Genomic DNA, 24,330 nt, shown 5'->3' on the forward strand with positions numbered 1-24,330 from the left:
AGTAGGCACAGAATTAAAGGTAGAGTTCAAGGCAAAGAAACACAAAACCGGGAAATAAGAGTTTGAAGAATCAGGATCATCGTCTTGCTTTGGCCAGTAATTCCCAGTATGATCCTGGGCCTCACTCATTTTCCTCTCGGAGGTCTCCTCCACCCCAGCACTTCCAATTCAGTCCACCAGGTGGCGCATGAATGCCAAATTACCCAGGCCACTTTCCAAATTCAGAAGGGATGGATCTCATTGTAATTATTATTATTATTTTATTTTTTATGTTTTTTAAAAATATTTTATTTATTTATTTATTTGACAGAGAGAGGCACAACGAGAGAGCGAACACAAGCAGGGGGAGCGGGAGAGGGAGAAGCAGACTTCCCGCGGAGCAGGGAGCCCGATGTGGGGCTCGATCTCAGGACCCTGGGATCATGACCTGAGCCTAAGGCAGACGCTTAATGACTGAGCTATCCAGGAGCCCCTATCATTATTATTATTATTATTATTTTTAAGTAAGCTCTGTGCCCAAGATGGGCATGACCAGGAGATCAAGTGTGGCATGACCCTGAGATCAAGAGTGGCATGCTCTACCGACTGAGCCAGCCAGGTGCCCTTATAAGCTATATTTTTTATTTAAAAAATGCTCAAATGTTTCAAGATCTGTAAAAGAGAATACCCGTGCATACATTTCACACAGATCTAACAAATATTAACATTTTGCAAGCATAGACTTGATATCACTTGTACATTTCTTTATCTCTCCCCCTCCCTACCTCTCCATAGATAACCACTATTATGCTATTGGCTGGTATTTTTCCTTCAATGTCTTAATATTTTTATTGCATATGTATGTATCTATAAATAACATGATAGTTTCGCTTTCTTTAAAATTTTGATAAATGTTATCATACTATTCATATGCTTCTGTAAGTTGTTCTTTTCACTTAATATTTGAATAAATATTCTTTAATTGCTCATCACAAAGGTTGTATCAGTTTGCATTCTCATAACCAATGTGTAGAAATGCCAGTTTCCCTCGCCACACAGTGTGCTTTCAATCTTTTGTATCTTTGACAATCTCACAGTGAAAAATGATATCTCAGTGTAATTCTAATTCATGTTTCTCAGGTTATGAATGATATTTACCCTATTTTCGTCTGTTTAAGACCAATTTGTAATGCATTTTCTTTTATCAATCTGGTCATGTCCCTTTTTCATTCTTTTCAGATTGTTAGTCTTTTGTCATTAATTTACATCACCCTTTATATATTAAGGAAATGAGCCTTTATTTTTTTAAGATTCTATTTATTTATTTGTCAGAGAGGGAGAGAGACTGCACAAGTAGGGGGAGCTGCAGGCAGATGTAGAAACAGGCTCCCCACTGAGCAGTGAGCCCGATGCAGGACTCGATCCCTAGACCCTGGGATCATGACCTGAGCCGAAGGCAGACACTTAACCGACTGAGCCACTCAGGCGTCCCAGAAATGAACCTTTAGCCATAAACAGGTGTTTCAACTTTTTTTTCCAGTGTATTGTTTGCCTTTTCATTTTGGGGATATGGGTTTTTTTGCAATGAAGAAATGTTTTATATTTTGCAGCCTTTCCTCACTTCAATATTATTTTAAAATTACTTTGAGTTCTCCTAAGTATTTTGATCTATTTGGAATTTATTTCAGTGTGAATAATTAAGTAGGGTTCCAATTTTATCTTTTCCAGTTGCTCCAAACCTCATTTATGGAATAATCCATCTTTTTCACAAAGGACACAATGCCATCTTTATCATACATTAAATTTCCATATGCAGTTCTGTCTAATCATGGAACAGTTTACAGGCTCCTTTCAAGGGCAGGTCAAAGCTGGGGGGCCACAAATAAGGAATTTGCCAAGCTAGCTGGACTTCGTGTTCTGAGTCTAGACTTTCTCTATACAGCCTTTGAGCTGCTGAACTCAGAGCCCTGTCAGCTGCATTTGGCAGCTTGTATGCCAAGAAGTTGGTCCTCAATTTAAAATGAAGGAGCTGGGGTGCCTGGGTGGCTCAGTTGGTTAAGCGACTGCCTTCGGCTCAGGTCGTGATCCTGGAGTCCCGGGATCGAGTCCCGCATCGGGCTCCCTGCTCAGCGGGGGGTCTGCTTCTCCCTCTGACCCTCCTCCCTCTCGTGCTCTCTCTCTCATTCTCTCTCTCAAATAAATAAATAAAATCTTTAAAAAAATAAAAAATAATAAAATAAAATGAAGGAGCTTCTGGGAAATGGTGCTACTGTGTGGTCAATTTTCTGGTAAGATAAGGCATAAGAGATAAGAGATTAAAACCAGTCAGGAGGGGCTACTGGGTGGCTCAGTTGGTTGAGTGATCAGGTCATGGTCCCGGGGTCCTGGGATCGAGCCCCATATCTGGCTCCCTGCTCGGCGGGAAGCCTGCTTCTCCCTCTCCCCCTGCTTGTGTTCCCTCTCTCCCTGTCTCTCTCTTTCTCTCTCTCTCTCTGTCAAATAAATAAGTAAAATCTTTAAAATAAATAAATAAATAAAACCAGTCAGGAAATTCATTAGCAGACTGATTCTAAACTTTGTATGCAAATGTAAATGACCTAAAATAGCCAAGATAAAGATCTTGAAAAAAAGGAGCAAAGGAGGAGGATTTTTTTTTTTTTTTTTGAGATAGAATGAGAGAGAGAGCACATGAGATGGGGGAGGGTCAGAGGGAGAAGCAGGCTCCCTGCCGAGCAGAGAGCCCGATGGGACTCGATCCAGGGACTCCAGGATCGTGACCTGAGCCGAAGGCAGTCGCTTAACCAACTGAGCCACCCAGGCGCCCAGGAGGAGGATTTACATTACCAGATTTCAAACCTATCTTAATGCTACAGGTATTAAGATAGTGTGGTACTGGCTTAAGATAGACAAATAGAACAGTAGAACAAAGAGTCCAGAAATAGATTCCTATTGGATGGTCACTGGATTTATGACAAAGGTTCAAGTGCAATTTGTTTTTAATATTTATTTATTTATTTATTTATTTATTTAAAATCACAGATTACTAGGCCTCACCATCCAGAAGTTAGGATTCCATGGGTGTGGTTGGGTCACAGGAATCTACCTTTTTTTTTTTTTTTAAGATTTATTTATTTATTTATTTGACAGAGAGACAGGAGAGAGGGAACACAAGCAGGGGGAGTGGGAGACGGAGAAGCAGGCTCCCTGCTGAGCAAGGAGCCTGATGAGGAGCTCAATCCCAGGACCCTGGGATCAGGGCCTGAGCCAAAGGCAGATGCTTAACTGCCTGAGCCACCCAGGCGCCCGTGGATATAGTTTCAAGAATATGTCTGTGTTGTTAGTTTTCCTTTAATTGATAATTTAAGCCAGAGGGTCCTCTAACTTCATTGAGCACAAGAATCACCCACAAACCTCTGAAATGAATATTTTGGGACCCTACCACAGAAATTTGTACCCAGTAGGTGGAAAGTGGGTCTGGGCATTTTTACAAGCATTTTCCCTGCCCCAAAGGATGCTAATCCTGCCAGCCCTCAAACCACTCTCTGAAAAATACTATTTAAGCACTAATGTTTTTCACTCTAGGAAATGGGAAGTACTTTACTAAGCAGCATGGGGGGGAAGACCTGAGAGCTTTTCTGGAAAAGCAGACCACAATTCAAGTGATCCTAAGATGTCTCCTCCTCTCAAAACCAGAATGGCACTGTGCAAAAGTCTGAGGGATGAGGAAGTCATCAGGCAAAGGGAACAGCAGCTCCTGAGAATTCTGCCTAGCAACCAGGCCCTCTGGGAAATTTCCCAGCATGCTCTGAGAACTCAGGTCCCACCTCCGTTCTCCTTATGAATATGTATGAGTCCCCCCAATGTCAGCCAAGTTTCCTAGCCCCTTGCTTCAGAACTGACAAAATAACGTAAACATTTTGGAACCTGGCATCTTGATTAGGAAACTGGTTTCTAGCAGGGGCTTCACAAGTTATGTCTCCAGCAATAGATGAATATACTTGTGACTGTGTGCAAAGTGGCAAGCAAAATGTATGTGTAAAGCCCTCCCTGAAAGTTCTATCTCCATCAACAGGGTAAATGTGTATGATGAGTGCCCTTCCTGTGGCAGACACTGTTCATTGCCTCCCTAATAGTTACCTACACCCCACACTTACTGCCTAGCAGAGGTCCTATTTCCTCTTTCCAGCTTGTCAATTGTTTAAGCCCCTCTTGGTAATCATCAGGTGGCCAGCTAATGACATCCCCTGGGGTCACTGAGAAATATAGGAAGATAGAACCCCAAAACTTGTAGGTGGAAAAAAAAATGAGACAAACTGTAAGTACTTGAGAATCACCAACTTACAAGAACTGGCAATATTTATGTGCACGTAGGGGGCTGGAACTTTTAATAAGCAGAAGTTAAATAAATACATATCATACAACTCACCCCAGCAATTCCATTCTCGCCTGTATACCTAATAGAAATGAATGTCATGGGGGTGCCTGGGTGGCTCAGTTGTTAAGCGTCTGCCTTCCGCTCAGGTCATGATCCCAGGGTCCTGGGATCCAGTCCAGCATTGGGCTCTCTGCTCAGTGGGAAGCCAACTTCTCCCTCTCCCACTCCCCCTGCTTGTGTTCCCTCTCTCGCTATGTATCTCTCTGTCAAATAAATAAATAAAATCTTTAAAAAAAAAAGAAATGAATATCATGGGACGCCTGGGTGGCTCGCTTAAGCCTTTAAGCATCCACCTTCGGCTCAGGTCATGATCCCAGGGTCCTGGGATGGAGCCTGCATCCGGGCTCCCTGCCCCTGGGGAGTCTGCATCTCCCTCTCCTCCCTGCTCGTGCTCTCTGGCACTCTCTCTCTCTCTCAAATAAGTAAAATCTTCAAATAAAATAAAATATATCCTATAGATTGTGATGATTGCACAATTTTGTGAATAAGCTAAAAACCCGCAAAACACTTTTTTATAAAGATTTTATTTTTATTTGTCAGATTTATTTGTCAGAGCATAAGCAGGGAGAGCGGCAGGCAGAGGGAGAAGCAGCCTCCCCGCTGAACAAGGAGTCTGATGCGGGACTCCATCCCAGGACCCTGGGATCATGACCTGAGCCAAAGGCAGACGCCTAACCGACTGAGGCATCCCCACAAAACACTTTAAATGGGTGAATTGTATGATATGTGAATTGTATCCCAATAAAGATGTTATAAAACATTCATTGCACAATATACGTAAGATTTATGCACTTTATGGTGTTGTCATTATAACCCAATACACATTAAAACAAAACAATAGGGGCGCCTGGGTGGCTCAGTTGGTTAGGCGACTGCCTTTGGCTCAGGTCATGATCCTGGAGTCCCAGGATTGAGTCCCACGTCAGGCTCCCTGCTCAGCAGGGAGTCTGCTTCTCCCTCTGACCCTCCCCCTCTCGTGTGCTCTCTCTCTCTCTCATTCTCGCGCTCTCAAATAAATAAATAAAATCTTAAAAAAACAACAACAACAATATTCCTTTCCTCTAGAGGTACTTGAGAAGGTTGGCAGGGAGGGAGAAGGTGTTGGGGATGGGGGTTTGCTGAGATGCCAGGGAACCAGGGACTCACTCCCAGCCTAGTTGTCCCTTGCGACATCCAAAACAGTGACTGGAAGGTCAAGCACAGAGGGGTGGGGCCAGTGACATAAAAGACGGAGGGAGCTGGCAAAGGGCAGAGGGTGGGGCAAAGGCTGGGATGTCCTAGAGAGAAATGGAATTCAATTCAATGAAAACGAATTTTGTTTTGGCCCAAACTAACTTTTAATGTTTACGATGAAGCAGCCCATAAAGAAAACCATCAGGACTCCACACCAGAGATAACCATTAGAAACACCTTGATGTAATTCCGCAAGTATGAATTAATTGCCTTCTCTGTGTCAGAGTCTGTGCTGGGTGGGCACCGGGCCAGGAATCTGTGACTCGAGGCAGCTGCTGAGAAGCAAACATGAGAGGGAAAGAGGTTGGCGGCTGGAGACACCAGGAAAAGCGGCACTCGGAAAATTCCTTGACCGGCCAGGGGCTGTGGCTGACAGAGGAGACTGTGGGGAGTTGAGGGGTCCTGGGACTGGGGCTGCAGGGAACGTTGGGGAGGAGGTCCCTACTGGCTTCTCAGATTAGGTAAGTGACAGCTTTGGCCAAAAGAGAGGGATTCCCCTCCCCCATCCTGGCTGGGACCAGAGTTTGGCAGAGCAGAGAAGGATAAGGCAACACCTATCCCCAGGGCTTCATCAAAATTCCACTGTAGCTGGAGAAACAGCGCTTAAGGGGAACTGCATCTAATCCTCTTTTCCAGATTGTCTCCTAGTAAAACATGAAGCAGGTCTTCCTCAGGTCTCATCTAAATCCTTTCTGGGGCCACTGTAATCACCACACCCCACCTACCTCTTTGGGTCAGAAATAAAATGTCAGTAAACTTTTTCTTTTTCCTGCTGCTGGATATAGGCCAGTAAAAATAAGACACCCCAGGGAATTAAGACAAGCTTGAGCTTGTCATTATTCCTACTTTATCCTACCCTCGATGATGTTGTAAAATCTGTATTCAGAACTTCGGGATCTCCTATGCAAGAGAAGAAAGTTGTTCCCAGGAGACAGGACCACTGTTCTTCTGTTTATTTATTGAAAATGTATTTATACCAAGTTGGCAAGTATGTGGAACAACTGGAATGCTCATATAGTGCTGGTGGGAAGGTTAAATGGTACAATCACTTCGGAAAACTCCTTTTGGCAGTTTCTTGTAAAATTAAAACTTACCATGTGATCCAGCAGTTCCACTCCTAAGTATTTATCCAAGAGAAATGAAAGCATGTTCTCCCAACAGACTTGTACAGAATGTTCACAGCAGCTTCATCCATATTAGCTAAAAACTGGAATCAACTCTACTGTCCATCAATACAAATTGTGGTATATCCATATGATGGAATGCTACTAGGCAATAAAAGGAAATCACTTGTTGATGTGATCAACAGTGTGGATGAACCTCAAAAACCTTATGCTGAGGGATGCCTGGGTGGCTCAACTGGTTGAACATCTGCCTTTGGCTCCAGTCATGATCCCGGGGTCCTGGGATGGAGCCCAGCATCGGGCTTCCTGCTCAGCGGGGAGCCTGCTTCTCCCTCTGCCTGCTGCTTCCCCTGCTTGTGCGCTCTCTCTCTCTCTGACAAATAAATAAATAAAATCTTAAAAAAACAAAAAACAAAAAAACCTGACATAGGAGCGGACATGACTATATGGTTCCATTTATATGAAACTCCTCTCTGAAGTGAAAGTGTATGAGGAGCTGCCAGGGGTTGGGGGAGGAATGGGGATTGACAGAAGAGTGATGGAAATAACGTGTATCTTTTTTTTTTTTTTTAAGATTTTATTTATTTATTTGAGACAGAGAGAATAAGAGAGACAGAGAGCACATGAGAGGGGGGAGGGTCAGAGGGAGAAGCAGGCTCCCTGCCGAGCAGGGAGCCCGATGCGGGACTCGATCCAGGGACTCGATCCAGGGACTCCAGGATCATGACCTGAGCCGAAGGCAGTCGCTTAACCAACTGAGCCACCCAGGCGCCCCAATAACGTGTATCTTGATAGCAGTCATAGTTTCATAGGTCAAAACACCCTGTGCACTTAATATGGGTGCTTTTATTGTTTGTAAATTAAGGTGCAATAAAATTGAAAAGATAGGGTAAATAAGAAAAAAAGGATGCCATGGATCCTTCAACCAATAAGGCATAAAAAACAGCAAGTCTGAAAATCTGGCTTATAACTCTCCTAAATACATTGTGTGCAAGTCAGGAGTGGAGGAAGAAATATAGATTCTTTTTTGGTTTTTTCCTGCTTACAAAAATAACCTACTTGCAAAATTATTTAATGGTAAGATGTCAAAAACTTTGTAAGCCCAACCTTTTGGAGGCCACCACTGGGAATGGATAATTCCTCCAGTTTATTTCTAAAACTTATTCTTTTTTTTTTTTAAGATTTTATTTATTTATTTATTTATTTGAGAGAGAGAGAAACAGCATGAGAGGGGAGAGGGTCAGAGGGAGAAGCAGGCTCCCAAGGAGCTGGGAGCCCAATGTAGGACTTGATCCCAGGACCGTGAGATCATGACCTGAGCCGAAGGCAGTCGCTTAACCAACTGAGCCACCCAGGCACCCTCTAAAGCTTATTCTAACATATTACTAGATAGTTTAATATTACTAATATTATTTGTTAATATTGTATTTACAAACAAAATCCTACTGATGTATTTTTTTTTTTTTAAAGATTTTATTTATTTATTTGAGAGAGACAGAATGAGAGAGAGCACATGAGAGTGGAGAGTGGGGAGGGCCAGAGGGAGAAGCAGACTCCCTGCCGAGCAGGGAGCCTGATGCGGGACTCGATCCAGGGACTCCAGGATCACGACCTGAGCCGAAGGCAGTCGCTTAACCAACTGAGCCACCCAGGTGCCCCTGATGTATTTTTTTTTTAAGAGAAAGAGCAAGCCTGAGTGTGTGGGGGAGGGGCAGAGGGAGAGGTAGAGAGAGAATCCCAAGCAGGCTCCACACCCAGTGTGAGCCCTATGGGGGCGGGGGGCTCAATGATCATGATCTGAGCCAAAATCAAGAGTTGGTCACTAAACCGATTGAGCCACCCAGGCACCCCTGATGTATTTGGTTTTTAACTTTCTTTTCATAAAACAATGTGGTTTGCATATCTTTCCATGCTCAGTTTTTTTTACTTTTTTAAGACTTATTTTTTTTTTTAGAGATTTATTTATTTATTAGTCAGAGAGAGAGAGAGCACACAAGCAGGGGGAGTGGCAGGCAGAGGGAGAAGCAGGGAGCCGACATGGGACTCAATCCCAGGACCCTGGGATCATGACCTGAACTGAAAGCAGACACTTAACCAACTGAGCCACCCATGCATCCCAAAAGGTTTGAGAAAGAAAGAGAGAGAAGGGAGGGGAGGGGTAGAGGGAGAGGGAGACAGAGAATCCTCAGTCTCCCTGCTGAGCACAGATCCTGAAGTAGGGCTCCATGTGGGGCTCGATCCCAGGTCCCTGAGATCATGACTTGAACCAAAATCAAAGAGTTGGCTGCTTAACCGACTGGACATCCAGGCACCCCTTGATTCTTTTTACTTTTTGTATGGTTCCATTGAAGTACAATTTATTTAACTGGTCTCCTTTTGAGGGACCATTTGTCACTATTTTTCCTTCCTGGAAATAGTAATGGATATCCCTGTAATTACATAGCCTGAGTATTTCTATATATAAGTTTGCTTCCTAGAAGTTTCTTGGTCAAGTTGCTTGGTCAAAAGGAGTAATAGTTTTAAGGAGGAGAAAAATCACTCCCCTTCTGTTACTGTGGCTGCAGGGTATATGGGAGGGAGAAGGAGATATATTCTCAGGGATTCAGGTTCTTATAATGCTTTTTTTTTTTTTGACAAGTTTATTCATTACAAAACACAAGACCCAACTCTGGCTGATTTAGTGAAAATGGATTTTTGTTGAAAGGATTCTGTTTAGTTCACAGGATTGCTGGAAAGTGTTGTTATAAATTGAATAACATTTTGTGGGTCAGTCAGAATCACCACTGTAATACTTTTTTTTTTAAAGATTTTATTTATTTGTCAGAGAGAGAGAGACAGAGACAGAGAGAGCAGGGGGAGTGGCAGGCAGAGGTGGAAGGAGGGAGCCGACACGGGACTTGATACCAGGACCCTAGGATCATAACCTGAGGCCAAGGCCGACAGACGCTCAACCGACTGAGCCACCCAGGCATCGCTGTAATACTGTTTCTATGGGAAAATCTGTTTCAAAGTTCAGAAGAAACCTATTTACAAATAGCCTAAATTCACTGCAAGCAGAGACTGCCCTTAATTAATTGTTGTGTCTCAAAGACTGTGAACACCTGCTGTAGGTTAAGTGGTCTTTAACTGGGCTTCTCTACTAAAGCATGTGTTCTGTTTCACCCCCAGGTCTGCACCTGACTACACAGGTTTAAGGGCACAGTTCTTGTGATATGGTGAGAGAATAAGAAATAAATATCTGGTCTTTGTCCTGGTTCCTGGCCCAAGAGTTTTTTTTAAAGATTTATTTATTTATTTGAGAAAGCGAGAATGAGAGAGAGAGAGAGTACATGAGAGGGGGGAAGGTTAGAGGGAGAAGCAGGCTCCTCACCGAGCAGGGAGCCCAATGCGGGACTCAATCCAGGGACTCCAGGATCATGACCTGAGCTGAAGGCAGTCGCTCAACCAGCTGAGCCACCCAGGCGCCCTGGCCCAAGAGTTTTTAAAGTCCTTGGAAATTCCCTAAGAAAAGTGTCTTTAGTTGTTTGTTATACGCTACTTTCAACCATACCTGAGTTTAGGCTCATGAGGTGACTCTTGGTGAGCCCCTGGGTAGCTTCAGGATGGGGGCTGGTTGCCAGAAGAACTAACGTTGTGAATAGAGAGTTGAAAATATCAACCCCACTCCACTCTTCCACCCCTGCCTCTGGGGAAGGGAGAAGGGCTGAAGGTTGAGTTAATCACCAATGGCCAATGATTTAATCCGTCATACCTGTGTAATGGAACCTCCATGAAAACCCTCAACGATGGAGCTTGGAGAGCTTCTGGGTTCGTAAATGCATCCATGTGCCAGGAGGATGACACACCCAGCTCCACTAGGACAGAAGCTCCTATGCTCGGGACCCACCAGCCCTTGCCCCGCATGCGTCTTCATCTGGCTGTTATCTATATCCTTTTTTTTTTTTTAAGATTTTATTTATTTATTTAACAGAGACACGGCGAGAGAGGGAACACAAGCAGGGGGCGTGGGAGAGGGAGAAGCAGGCTTCCTGCTGAGCAGGGAGCCCGATGCGGGGCTCGATCCCAGGACCCTGGGATCGTGACCTGAACCGAAGGCAGACGCTCAACCGACCTAGCCACACAGGCGCCCCGGCAGATACATTCTTTATGGTGCTATAGCATGTATCACATTCATTGCCATTAGGCCTGTCTCTCTGGTAAGTTCTGGGAAGGCAGAAACTCATCCTGTTGTTTGCCACTGAAGCTGTAGAATCTTATTTGGGGCCTGTCACATAGGGTACATTCTATACATTTGCTGAGCAAATGAATGAGGCTGTCACTGAAGTAGCTGTAGATTTCAGGTGTTGTTTATGCTATATTCAAAAATAACACTTTGTAGCCAAAATGTCTATCAGTAGAGAACTAGCTGAATAAATCATGGTCTGTCCATACAATGCAGTTACTATCAAAAAAGAATGAAGCTCCTCTAGATAGATGTGCTAATAGTGGATAGATCTCCAACACAGATTATGTAGTATCACCAACAAAAGTTAAAGTGCAGAACAATTTTGAGTGGTATGTTATCTTTAACATACAGTGTAAAGTGTTTAAATCTTAAGTGTACAGCTTAGTGGCTATTTACCAATACATCTGTATTTACCACTTTGCAGATTGAGATCTAGAACATTTCAAGGACTTGGAAATCTTTCCCAGATTCCCCTGCAGTCCATACTCTCCCGATGGAACCATTATTCTGACTTCTCTCACTTGAGATTAATTTTGCCTGTTTTTGAACTTTATATCTTTGGAATCACAGAATATACTGGCTATTTAAATATCTTAGCCTGGGAGCGCCTGGGGGGCTCAGATGGTTGAGCGTCGGCCTTCGGCTCAGGTCGTGGTCCCGGGGTCCTGGGATCGAGTCCCACCTCAGGCTCCTGACTCAGTGGGGAGCCTGCTTCTCCCTCTCCCTCTGCCTCTCCCCCTGCTCATGCACTTCTCTCTCTGTCTCAAATGAATAAATAAAATCTTAAAAAAATATATATTTTAGCCTGTTACAAATAATGCTTTGTAACCTGCTTTTCCTGCTTAGCACTATAGCATGAACATTTTGCAATTAAAATCTGCAATAAAAATCATGATTTTAAATTGCTGCATTGTAGATAATGTATTCTTGGTTATATTTAAATGTTTATTCTCGGGGCGTCTGGGTGGCTCAGGCAGTTAAACATCTGCCTTGGGCTCAGGTCATGATCCTAGAGTGCTGGGATGGGGCCCCAAGTCGGGCTTTCTGCTCAGTGGGGAGTCTGCCTCTCCCTCTGCCTCTCTGTCTCTCAAATAAATACACAAATAAATAAAAATTGTTTATTCTCTATTTTTTTAATTCATGAGTTCAGAGAGTCCATACAGGTAGCAGCGGAGAAAATGGGAGTCAAGCCTGCGACCCAGGTGCTCAGTCTTCCACTGCAAAAAGCAAAGTGTTCAAATATGGCTAGAGCCTTGCAGAGGTCTTGCGCGAGGGCATTATCATAGCAACAAGAATGACTAGTAAGTATTAATGGCTCATGACAAGAGAACAAATGCTGTTAATTATCTTAATGTATTAGGCGTATTAGTAACGTTTGTTTGTGTATTATTCATGCAAATGTTATTAGTCTGTGTCAGGGGCAGCCGCTGGGCCCCGAGAAGCAGGCTCACAGCTCAGACCTCTGTTGCACATTCCAGATGTGCAGGGGCTGGGACTTTTCAGGGATTCACTCCCGGGTGGAGCTGTGAGGAGCCAATCAGCACGCAGAAGGCGGGGCCCCGGGAGCGACAGCGGTGCCACCCAATGGGCTGCCATCTTGGGCCGCCCCCGGCCAATGGGCGCGCTCCTCCGCGACGGTCGGAAGTGGTGAGGCGGCTCTGGGGGCCGTTGTTCAGTGCGGGGCCTGACTGAGGAGGCTGTGTCCGCGGCTAGCGGGTCAGCTGCAAGTCCTTGCTGTCGTCCCGGGTGAGTGTAGCGGCGGCCCGAGCCTTGGGAGCCTCACTGCGGCCTCCGGTTCGGGAGGAGGCCGGCATCCCTAGGGCCTGGTGTGTGGGCAACGGGGCTGTGGGCCCCGGGGGTCGCGGCCGTAAGGAGAAAGACGGCCACGCCGCGGCGTCTCCTCAGGCCAGTGGAGGAGGCCGCGCTTTCTCCTCAGGGAACCCGAGCCTCGACAGCCCCTGGCGGCGCCGCCCCTTCGCGGCCTTGGCCCGGGCGTCGGGAAAGTGGGCGTCGTCCGGAGCGCCGCTGTGGGCACCGCGCCCCGGGCAGAGCCAGCCGCGAGCCCAGGGCTTGCGGGGGGCGGGGGGGGCGGAGGGGGCGCGGCGGTGTCGCGCTGGCTTAGTGCGGGCTGTAGGCCAGGGACCGGGGTTCGAGTCCCCACTCCGACCAGCTGTGCGGCGGCTGTCTCCCCACAATGGGATAATGGCTTTCACCTCCTAGGGTTGCGGCCTGGAGGAGAGGGTCCCTGTAAAGCGCTTAGCAGCCAGACGCACGGTAAACGTTAACCGCTGCTAGTTGCGAAGCTGGTGCCCTCTCCGCCCCCCCCCCCGAACTCCCTGTGGGGAGGGGGCGGTTGGAAACCGACTCCTGAGCCTGGACCCGAGGGGGCAGCTCCGCCCGAAATCCCTGAGAGGGGCTCCTTCTCAGGTTGAAGACTTGCGCTCTACGGGAGCGCTTCCCGTGCATTCGCTCATTTACTCCGTGCAGCGGCCCTTTGACGTGTTGTCAGTTGTCTGCCTGAAGAATTCGAGGCCCAGAAAGGTTAAATCCCGTATCCACTGCGTGGCGGAACCAGAGCTCGACCCTCAGAGGGGCCCACTCCCAGCCCTGCGTGCCACCACCAGACCCCTTGCAGCCAGAGGGGCACTTCCCTCCTCCGACGCTCTGGTCTTGGTTTAGCTTCTAGAGCACACCCAGAAACAGACAGCCCTGAGGAAAGTCTCCAGGCTTCCGCTTTTGGGGAACGTGATTTATTTTTATAGATAGATGCTTCCTATCCTTAGTTTACGGTTCGTGCGGGAGCGGTTATCTCGAGTCATGGAGCTCCCTCATTTAAAACCCTTCTGTGGGGCGCCTGGGTGGCTCAGTTGGTTAAGCGACTGCCTTCAGCTCAGGTCATGATCCTGGAGTCCCGGGATCGAGTCCCGCATCGGGCTCCCTGCTCGGCAGGGAGTCTGCTTCTCCCTCTGACCCTCCTGCCTCTCATGCTCTCTGTCTCTCATTCTCTCTGTCTCAAATAAATAAATAAAATCTTAAAATAAATAAATAAATAAATAAAACCCTTCTGTGGTTTACTGTTGAGCTTGGACTGTAATCCGATATCCTTTCTGCTCTACATGATAAGGCCTTCTTGAATCATTACCGTTTTTCATTATGCTCTTCCAGACCTACCTTTACTTTCTCTTTCATTGCCTTTTAGGCCCTCTGCCATCCTCTCTTACTTCCTCTTCGCACTTCAGGTCTTCCTTTAAATGTCGTCTTGTCAGAACGTTCTCTCATCACCTTTATCTAAAGTAGATTCCCTTCATCTCCATTTGTCTTTGTACTTTTCCAGCAAAATACAATAAGGTATCCTTTAATTTGCTTATTTTTCTCTGTCACTAAGTTGATCTATTAGACGCTTTATTTCTTTAGTTTGTGAGGTAGTCTGAGTGCCAGTGTGGCACACAGGGTCCCAATTAACGTGTTGAATGAATATATGCTTTGAAAAGTGAGTTCACTCGGAAATGTCAAAACCACCAAAGAGCCCCTTTGGGGCAGTGTTTAAGACCATTTTTGTGTCATGGAAAAGAATAAAGTAAATAGTGGTAACAAAATTGCCAGCACTTTGCTCTCTGCATTGACATCTTGTTTAAAAAGAGGGAAAAACTGGGCGCCTGGGTGGCTCAGATGGTTGAGCGTCTGCCTTCGGCTCAGGTCATGATCCCAGAGTCCTGGGATCGAGTCCCGCATCGGGCTCTCTGCTCCTTGGGAGCCTGCTTCTCCCTCTGCCTCTCTCTCTCTCTCTCTGTCTCTCATGAATAAATAAATAAAAATCTTTAAAAAAAAAAAAGAAGGAAAAACTGTACAGTGCACAAACCTGGCAGACACTCTCAGCTAAGGATCAAAGTTAACATCATCTGTAATAATAAAACTGTTGACATCATGTGCTTTCTGATATAATGCACTGAGACGAGCACAACATCAGTTCTGTGGTATTCTTGCCAAAAAACATATTAATCATGAGAAAACATTGAACAGACTCAAACTAAAGGACATTCTACACTTCACATGATTTGAAAGATGAAGAAAAACTGAAGACGTATTCTAAATCAAAGAAGGTTAAGGAGAAAGAACTATATGTGATATGTGACCCTGGATTAGCTCTTGAGCCAGAAAAAGGAAATTAGTGGGATGATTCATGAATATGATTTATAGATTAGTTTTTAACACATTAGTATTAGTTTCCTGCATTTGATAATTTTACTGTGGTTATGATGTATTGGGTGAGGGGTATACAGGAGTTTTTCGTGGTGCTTTTGCTTGTCAAATTATTTTAAAATGAAAATTAAAAAATAAGGTAAGATCAAAGTGTATTGGGTATTAAATAAAATAATGTACTGGTTTTGGTAACATTTCCTGTGTACTTGTTTTTTGTTTTTGTATTCTGCATGTCATCCTAAAAGCAGAAATGAAATTGAAAGTGTACACTTTCTCCTTTGTAGTTTTCAGGAAGAACTAAAGATGGCTGAATTTCTAGATGACCAGGACACTCAACTGTGTGACAATTGGTAAGAAATTAAATCTAAGAAATGTTGGAATGAGAACAAACTAGTTTCTGTAAAAGGTTGGTCTATTTATTGGCAGGTTAAAATTGGAACCATGTAACGTGAAAATATATGGGACTAAAGCCTTTTTAACAGTTTTATATAATATTGCCTGTTTTAGTAATGTGATAAGATGGTAGGTTCAGGTAGCATAGAGAAATGAGTAGAGTGACGTGATGGAGCTGGGAGTCTGGAGCTCTGGTACCTGCCTTTAGTTAACGACTTGTCAAGTCACCCCACTGACTGTTTTGGAGCCTCACTTTTCTGGTATATAAATAAGTAGATTTATTTTTTGTATTTCTGAGAAATATACATTTTTATTTTTTTAAATTTATTTTCGGTTTCTTTTTTTTTTTTTTAAGTAGGCCCCACGCCCAGCGTGGGGCTTGAACTCACAACCCTGAGATCAAGAGTCTCCTGGTGTATGACTGAGCCTGCTAGGTGCCCCTCATCATACTTTTTTTTTTTTAAGATTTTATTTATTTATTTGACAGAGAGAGACACAGTGAGGGAGGGAATACAAGCAGGGGGAGTGGGGGAGGGAGAAGCAGGCTTCCCGCTGAGCAGGGAGCCCGATGCGGGGCTCAATCCCAGGACCCTGGGATCATGACCTGAGCCAAAGGCAGACGCTTAATAACTGAGCCACCCAGGCGCCCCTCCTCGTCATACTTATTTAAAAAAAGATACAAAAAATATAATACAATGTTTGGATTAGATGCATGCTTTTGAAAATGTTTACAAAGATTTCCCCGTGTGGCTACAGTGGCTGTCTTGGGGGTGATTGGGGAGCAAGTTTAGTGAGGTTGGCTCTACATCTAGCAGTGACAGAGTAGTTCAACCAGATCCACTCAACTGTTTTTATAAAGGATTTTGCTGAAGGAATGTCCCACTGCTTTAAAAGTAAATAAAAAAAAGAAAAAAAAAAAGGTCTAGTTAAAGTCTTCCGGCAGTCCAGCTTAATCATTATCACTTCATGATTCCAGAACTGTTTGTGAAGACTTGGTGTCATCTTGGATGTTAAGCTTTCTATTTTGGTGTGTTTAACTCACATGAGTGACAAGAAAGAGCAACTCTTTCTTGCTGAAATGAAACTTAGGATGCAGCTAATAATTTCCTGAGAGTTTGGTATTTTAGTGATATACAAGTGCTCTTAAGGGAGAGCTAAAGAAAAAAGCAAAGCAGAACTGAATGTGCTATATGTTAACTTACCAAATTGTGGTAGAAGGGAAGAGATGTTGAAGAAGGAAGATACTTTAACTCAGATTGGTGGAAGATTTGAGCCAGATAACAATTTTTATTTTTTTATTGCCTTTTTCTTTTCACTCAGGCTTTCAGCAGAATTAGGATTTAATCAGAGCAACTGCTGGTTGCAATATTCTTTCCCTGACAGAATTAAGATTTCATTTCTGAGAGTGTCTTTTTTTTTTTAAAGTTTTTATTTATTTGAGAGAGAGGGAGAGCATGAGACAGGGGAGGGTCAGAGGGAGAAGCAGGCTCCCCACTGAGCAGGGAGCCTGATACGGGACTCGATCCCAGGACTCCAGGATCATGACCTGAGCCAAAGGCAGTTGCTCAACCGACTGAGCCACCCAGGTGCCCGTTTCTGAGGAGTGTCTTGCCTTATAGGGTATTTTTTTCTACTATACCACTATCACTTTCTGCCAATTTAAAAATATTTTAGCTTTGTTTGTGTTTTGTATGTGCTATTACTGATACAAAATAATCAGCAATGCAAATAATCACAAGAAAACACTGTGATTGTGTAAAAAAACAGACATTGGCAATGTCAATTAAGATACTCTTTTTTTTTTTTTTTTTTAAAGATTTTATTTATTTATTTGACAGAGAGAGACATAGCGAGAGCAGGAACACAAGCCGGGGGAGCGGGAGAGGGAGAAGCAGGCTTCCCGCAGAGCGGGGAGCCCGATGTGGGACTCGATCCCAGGACCCTGGGATCATGACCTGAGCCGAAGGCAGACGCTTAACGACTGAGCCACCCAGGCGCCCCCAATTAAGATACTCTTATCAGTTCGCCAATTTGAAGGAATCTCAAGGCCAGGACAATGTATAAATAACTATGTTAAGGGAGTTAAAAAAAAAAAAAGGGTAAGTTAATGGAAAGCTAATGAAAATAGGGTTATTCAAAGCCAAAGCAATTTATTTAAAGAAAAAAGATTAACATGGAAAGGTGACTAAGCTAGCACAGACCTCCCATCTCAGTAGCCCTGTTTAAATTCCAGGTTTAAAATTTTTGTTTTTAGAGCCATATTTCTATTGTTCCCCAAGAAAAGTTAAGGTAACTTTAAACGTGAGCTGCTGGGGTGCCAGGCTAGCTCAGTTGGTAGAGTGTGCAACTCCTAACCTAAGGGTCGTGAGTTAAAGCCACCTGTTGGGCATGAAGCTTATTTAAAAAAAATAAATAAAACATAAGAAATTTGGGGCATCTGGCTGGCTCCGTCAGAGTGTCCAACTGTTGATCTCAGGCTCATGAGTTCAAGCCCCATTTTGGGCATGGAGCGTACTTAAAAAATCTTTTTTTAAATTAAAAAAAATGAGTTGCCATTAGATCCACTGGGCCAGTAAAAGGAGTAGTTTGTTGTTATTAAAGATGTTCTTGCATGTCATCTCTCTTCTATGTGGGGAGAGTGTGGTTCTGGGGAATAGGACCTTCAATGTTAGAAGGTTTTGACTTAGAGGGGTGCCTGGCTGGCTCAGTCGGAAGAGCACACGACTCTTGATCTGAGGGTCATGAGTTCAAGCCCCATGTTCGTTGTAGAGATTACTAAAAACAATTAAAAAAACAAAAAACAAAAAAACTTTGACTTTTATTTTTGCATGTATTAATGAATTGATTTCTGGCTTGTTGCGTATAGCATTTAGAAGGCTGCTGGGAATTTTTCTGGAAGCCTTGGCTTGCCTTTCAGTCATTTCTATCTAAAATGAGATTTCATCTTTAACTTGCTAGTCCCTCCTTGGGGCTTTTGGCAGTTTTATCTAGATATGGAATTGTGTTTTCCTTTATCTCATTTAAAACATCTTGATTTCATCTGTATGATAGGAAGCAAGTATATTGGTATTTTGTCTGGTTGGAATGTTTGGTGGGACTATCTTGGCAGCTAAATTTAAAAAGAAAACCAGTAGACAACTGTTGCATGTGTGTTATTGTTGCAAATATCTTTTTCTTTCAAGGTTTCTTTCAGAGTTTCCCAAGAGGTGAAAATGTATTATAGTAAATACTCTGGTCTTACCTAACAGCTGCTTTTGATTCTTACTGCTTTATGTTATGATTATGTGGTCCTTAATATTTTTTTGGTCTAATTCTAAAATTTTAGTGGCCTTGGGTGTATAGAATGTTCTATGTCAATAGGTTATCCTGACTAGCCCTGTAAAATAAAAACTATAGATATATTTTCTTGATTTTTGCCGTTAAAAGAAAATTATTGTAAAAATTTTGAATCTCTGCTCCCTAAGCAGTAATTATTAGGTTTAATTTTTTGTGGCATTTGTGCATATATGATTCACGATCATGATACAGCTCTACTTTCATTTTGTTGGTATACATTTACTGTAGCCACTCCTTTTTTTTTTTTTTTTTTTAAGATTTTATTTATTTGAGAGAGAGAGAATGAGAGAGAGCACATGAGAGGGGTTAGGGTCAGAGGGAGAAGCAGACTCCCTGCCGAGCAGGGAGCCCGATGCAGGACTAGATCCAGACACTCCAGGATCATGACCTGAGCCGAAGGCAGCCACTTAACCAACTGAGCCACCCAGGCGCCCGCCACTCACTTCTTTAAACATTTTTAATGATTTTCTTTTTTACTGTTTTATGACACTAATGAAAATTTTTATAATTCCAAGAGTGAGATTACCTGGTTAAAGACTGTATTATGGTCCTAGAAACACATTTTCAGCCTATTTTTTTTTTTTAAATTTTTTTATTTATTTATTTGAGACAGAGAGAATGAGAGACAGAGAGCACATGAGAGGGGAGAGGGTCAGAGAGAGGAGCAGACTCCCTGCAGAGCAGGGAGCCCGATGCGGGACTCGATCCCGGGACTCCAGGATCATGACCTGAGCCGAAGGCAGTCGCTTAACCAACTGAGCCACCCAGGCGCCCTCAGCCTATTTTTAAGCAGTGTACAATACCACTGGTAACGTATTAGAATACTAGTTTCACAACATCTTTAATAGAGGAATTTACTAATTTTGACTTTTGTTAATTTAATAGGTTTAGATCATAACTTTGATTTATAGCCCCTGTATATTTTAATATCCTTCATTAAAAAAATAAAACAGAATTAAATTAAAACTAATTTTAGCTGGTTTCCTCAGAAAGCTTGGAATTTTGGAGAAGTTAAATCTTTCGATACCGATAGTTTCCCTCTTTATCCAGTTGAGATTTCTTCCCATCTCATAGTTGATTGTTGTTCTGTGTCACCTTCCAGTTTTGCTGTAAGAGCTTCCTTGATAGTTTCACCATTGGGTGGAAATGAATTTGCATTTCTTTGGTGTCTTGGTCTTTCAGACTGGGAGTGTGACTTAGCTGGAGGCACATCAGTCATCCTACTTTGAAATGTTTCTTTTTTTTTTTTTAAGATTTTATTTATGTATTTGACAGAGAGAGACACAGCGAGAGAGGGGACACAAGCAGGGGGAGTGGGAGAGGGAGAAGCAGGCTTCCTGCAGAGCAGGGAGCCCGATGCGGGGCTCGATCCCAGGATCCTGGGATCACGACCTGAGCCAAAGGCAGATGCTTAATGACTGAGCCACCCAGGCGCCCCTGAAATGTTTCTTACACTATGTATGAAGATTAAAACTATAAAAGAGAAATAAGCTCTCTACAATTTAGTGTGGTTATTGGAGAGTTCCTTTTTTTTTTTTTTTTTTTAAGATTTTATTTATTTGAGAGAGCGAGAGAGAGGAGAGAGAGCACAAGCAGGGGGAGTGCCAGAGGGAGAGGGAGGAGAAGCAGGGAGCCCCATGGGGGGGCTTAATCCCAGGACTATGAGATCATGACCTGAGCCAAAGGCAGATGCTTAACTGACTGAGCCACCCAGGCGCCCCAAGGAAGAGAATTCCGTAGTACTTAGCTTTGTAGGCTAAATAGGATGTTTAAAGATTTGTGTAATTATCTGTATTTATTCTGTTCAGTATTTTATTTTTCAGAAATTTTATTCTAGGTGACATACTCCTTTATTTTTAATCTAGATTCAAATAATTAACATGTAGCGTATTATTAGTTTCAGAGGTAGAGGTTAGTGATTCATCAGTCTTATATAATACCCAGTGCTCATTACAACACGTGCCCTCCTTAATGTCCACTCCAGCTCCCCATCCCCCTACCCTCCAGCAACCCTCAGTTTGTTTCCTATGATTAAGAGTCTCTTATGGTTTGTCTCCCTCTCTGATTTTGTCTTGTTTTATTTGCCCTTTCTTCCCCTATGATGCTCTGTTTTGTTTCTTAAATTCCACACAGGAGTTAGATCATACGATAATTGCCTTTCCTGATTGACTTATTCCGCTTAGCATAATATCCTCTAGTTCTATCCATATCATTGGAAATGGCAAGATTTCATTTTTCGATGGCTGAATAGGATTCCATTGTATATATATACCACATCTTCTTTATCCATTCATCTTTTTTTTTTTTTTTAAGTAATCTCTACACCCAACATGGGGCTTGAACTCAAAACCCCAGGACCAAGTCACAAGCTCTACTGACTGAGCCAGCCAGGCACCCCTAGACACATTCCTTATTTTTTTTCTTTCTTTCTTTCTTCCTTTTTTCTTCCTTTCCTTTCCTTTCCTTTCCCCTTCCCCTTCCCCTTCCCCTTCCCCTTTCAGTTAAGTAGGCTCCACACCCGATGTGGGGCTTGAACTCAATATGTTGAAATCAGGCATCACATGCTTTACCAACTGAGCCAGCCAGGTATCCCTAGACAGTCTTTAAATGCAACCTTTAGCTAGACTAAAATGGGAGTTTTCTAATGGTCATATCCAAATGACTGAAAGTAAAGACTTCAAATGTGCCTCTAGTTTAAGTGTACATGAAACACTCTTGTTAAATTTAAATGATCTTACTCTTTCATTTAAGATTGTCATTTTCTTCCCTTTTCTGTAACTTAGAGATGATCTTGAATTGGATCCCTTAAAGAGAATGGCAAAAAGTGAGTGAGGAGACAGGATTGGGGGAAGGGACTCAGGACTTCATTTTTATACAGTTCTGCAGTGAAGTTTATACCAACGTTCCTGACTAGTATCTAACCTGCTTTGAAAGGCATGTGGGACGTAAGGGAGACAGTTTTCTGTTCCCCACTGAGTATCCCAATGCTGGCATCTGCTCTTTTTGGTTTGACTTTTAGTGGAATAAAATCTAATAAGGTTAAACCTACCTGAGACCCGGAGTGAAAATAATTGGTAGGCTGTTTTTTTTTTTGTTTTGTTTTGTTTTTAAACAATCCTGGAGTGTATCATTGTGTTTTGGGTCATGGATGGTTTTAGAAAAACCTAGTTCATTTCTTGGCATCTGACTTCATGTTGCTGGTTGTGATTAGCGCTGACATCTAGAAGTGAGGCTGAGTTTGTAGAGGTAGTACATAGCACTGATAACTCATTGTTGCACAGACGACTCAAAACCTTTGGGAGTTAATCCTTGAAAAGCAGGGGTAGTAATCATAAGAGTTTGCAGACTAGATTTACTAAGGAGAAGTAATAGAGACTAAAGTTCAGAAAAGCCAGATTTTCATGTAATATCACTGTGCATAGATTAGTCAGTAATGCTTGCCTTTCCCTTTGTTTCTAGCAAAAAAGAAATTCCTGTGTTTAATTTTACCATCCATGAGATCCACTGTCAAAGGAACATTGGTATATGTCCTATCTGCAAGGAACCATTTCCCAAATCTGACATGGAGGGTCACATGGCTACAGAACATTGTCAGGTAAACCACCAAGTACTCAAATGTTCATAACTGTATTATACTTGCTATTTTGCAATAGCAAGTGATTATGTTATCACAAAGCCAATTTATTGTCACTTCTTGCCATAGGTGACCTGCAAATGTAATAAGAAGTTGGAGAAGAGGCAGTTAAAGAAGCATGAGGTTAGTTTCCCTGTACCATGAAGAGCATGAGTTACCATGGAGCTAATATTACTGAGATGACTCAGTTACATGCGGAGCAGAAAACCAGTCTGGTTGAGTCTTGGTTCTCTACCAGCTCCACAAACACTGTCTCTCAGAGTGTAGTGTTATTTAAGGCTTTGACTTTTTGCTGCCAGATTCAGCTGCATGGCTATTGTGCCCCATGCTCAGGTCTCAGAGCCTTTCTCTCTGGAACTGAGTCTATCATTTCTGCTGGGGTTTAGCTGGCAGCCTCAGTGAATGCCAAACCAGGCTCGGGCTTGCTCTTTAGTACAGAGCCTGCCTAACATCTTGTAATTTCCTTTTGACTTCTTGATCACTTGGGTAACATGGTATTTACACCCGAAGGAATTCCTCAGAGTGCACTTGGGTATCATTTGGTCCATAGTTGAAATAAAACTGGCCATAGTTGAATAAACATTGTTTTTGTGAACAAGCATATTAATTCACAAGTTAAAAAAAAATCCCCTGTTTAGTTGGTCATGTAGTGTGATTACATATGTAAAAATTTACCAAGGTATGCCCTTAATATTTGTACACTTTTATTCTATGTACCTAAAATGACAATTTATAATTTTAAAAGGTAATTCATAGTCATTGTAGAAAAATTGGAAAATGTAAGAAGAAAACAATAACCATAACTCCACAGCACAGAATTAAACATCTTATAAATACTCTTATTTATAAAAACTCTTACTAGTTTTTCTAAGCATTCAACCTATGTTTTATTGGGCCTCACCAGCAAGGGGGGGTTATGATTGAGGTCATGTTAACAGTAATGAGTATTTCTCCGGTTCTAATATTTACCTGCTGCATAAAACAACCTTCAGTCAGCTGTCCTGTCTTCATTCTCTCCCCTCCAGCTATTTCTAGGGGTAACATGGTAATATATCAATCATTATAAAGGTACAAGTACAAAGTATTTCCTTACATTCCTGCAAGTTAGACCAAGATAGTTGTAGACCAGAGATTAACTAAAGAGGTTTTTTTTCAATTTTCTTAAAAAAAAAAAAGTTTTTACTTTATTTGGTGCTCTGGTGAGTTATTAGCACTTTTTAGGGTGGTTAACATAGTACTTACTATGTTACCTGGTATGTGCCAGAAATATTTTGCTCTTGGCTGTTGAGTACTTTTTTTTTTGGCTGTTGTAAGTTTAAATCAGTGGAATTTTTCTAATAAAATCTTCCTGAATCAGTATTATAGCTACATGGTATATAATTTTAAAGTCACAAAAGCATATATGTAAAAATTGTCTCTGTCTCTTCCATTCCTGTTCCTAGGCTCTCTTTAATCATTTTCTTGTTCTTTCTACAAGAGATATTCCATGCATACACAAATAATGCTAAAAATGTTTAAAGTAACATTTAGAATAGAACTTGGGTTTAATTTGTATGAAAAGAAATTTTTGTTCTTTGGCACAGTGGTTGTAAAGTGTCTAAACTTTTGAAGTGATGTTACATTGAAGTTCTGAGTTTAAGTTCCGAAGTTTGGAATGTGTATATCAGAGTAACATATGCCTTTATATCTTTTTAATTTTTTGATGTTTTAGTTACAATTTCAAAATATGCTTTATAAAAGTTTTGTCCTTCATCTGCTGAGTGTTTATACT

General features: G+C 42.6%; 1 protein-coding gene across 4 annotated transcripts in view; it reads left to right on the forward strand.

The window, feature by feature from the left end:
* TRAFD1 (TRAF-type zinc finger domain containing 1) overlaps positions 1 to 24,330 on the forward strand; it is a 49,276-nt gene that overhangs the window by 7,155 nt on the left and 17,791 nt on the right. For 3 of the 4 annotated variants that reach the window (XM_064578406.1, XM_054510518.2, XM_064578405.1), the window contains exons 3-5: positions 15,481 to 15,546; positions 22,385 to 22,520; positions 22,629 to 22,682. In XM_064578406.1, the coding sequence (XP_064434476.1) occupies positions 15,481 to 15,546; positions 22,385 to 22,520; positions 22,629 to 22,682 (256 nt within the window). Of the gene's footprint in view, positions 1 to 12,633; positions 12,743 to 15,480; positions 15,547 to 22,384; positions 22,521 to 22,628; positions 22,683 to 24,330 lie in introns of those variants that run through there. The other variant, XM_045887630.3, reaches the window with a different exon arrangement.

This window comes from Mirounga angustirostris, unplaced genomic scaffold, assembly GCF_029215605.1.
Source record: "Mirounga angustirostris isolate CCGP_5_RB_7025 unplaced genomic scaffold, mMirAng1.0.hap1 SCAF_14, whole genome shotgun sequence".
In the NCBI taxonomy this organism is placed as follows: domain Eukaryota; kingdom Metazoa; phylum Chordata; class Mammalia; order Carnivora; family Phocidae; genus Mirounga; species Mirounga angustirostris.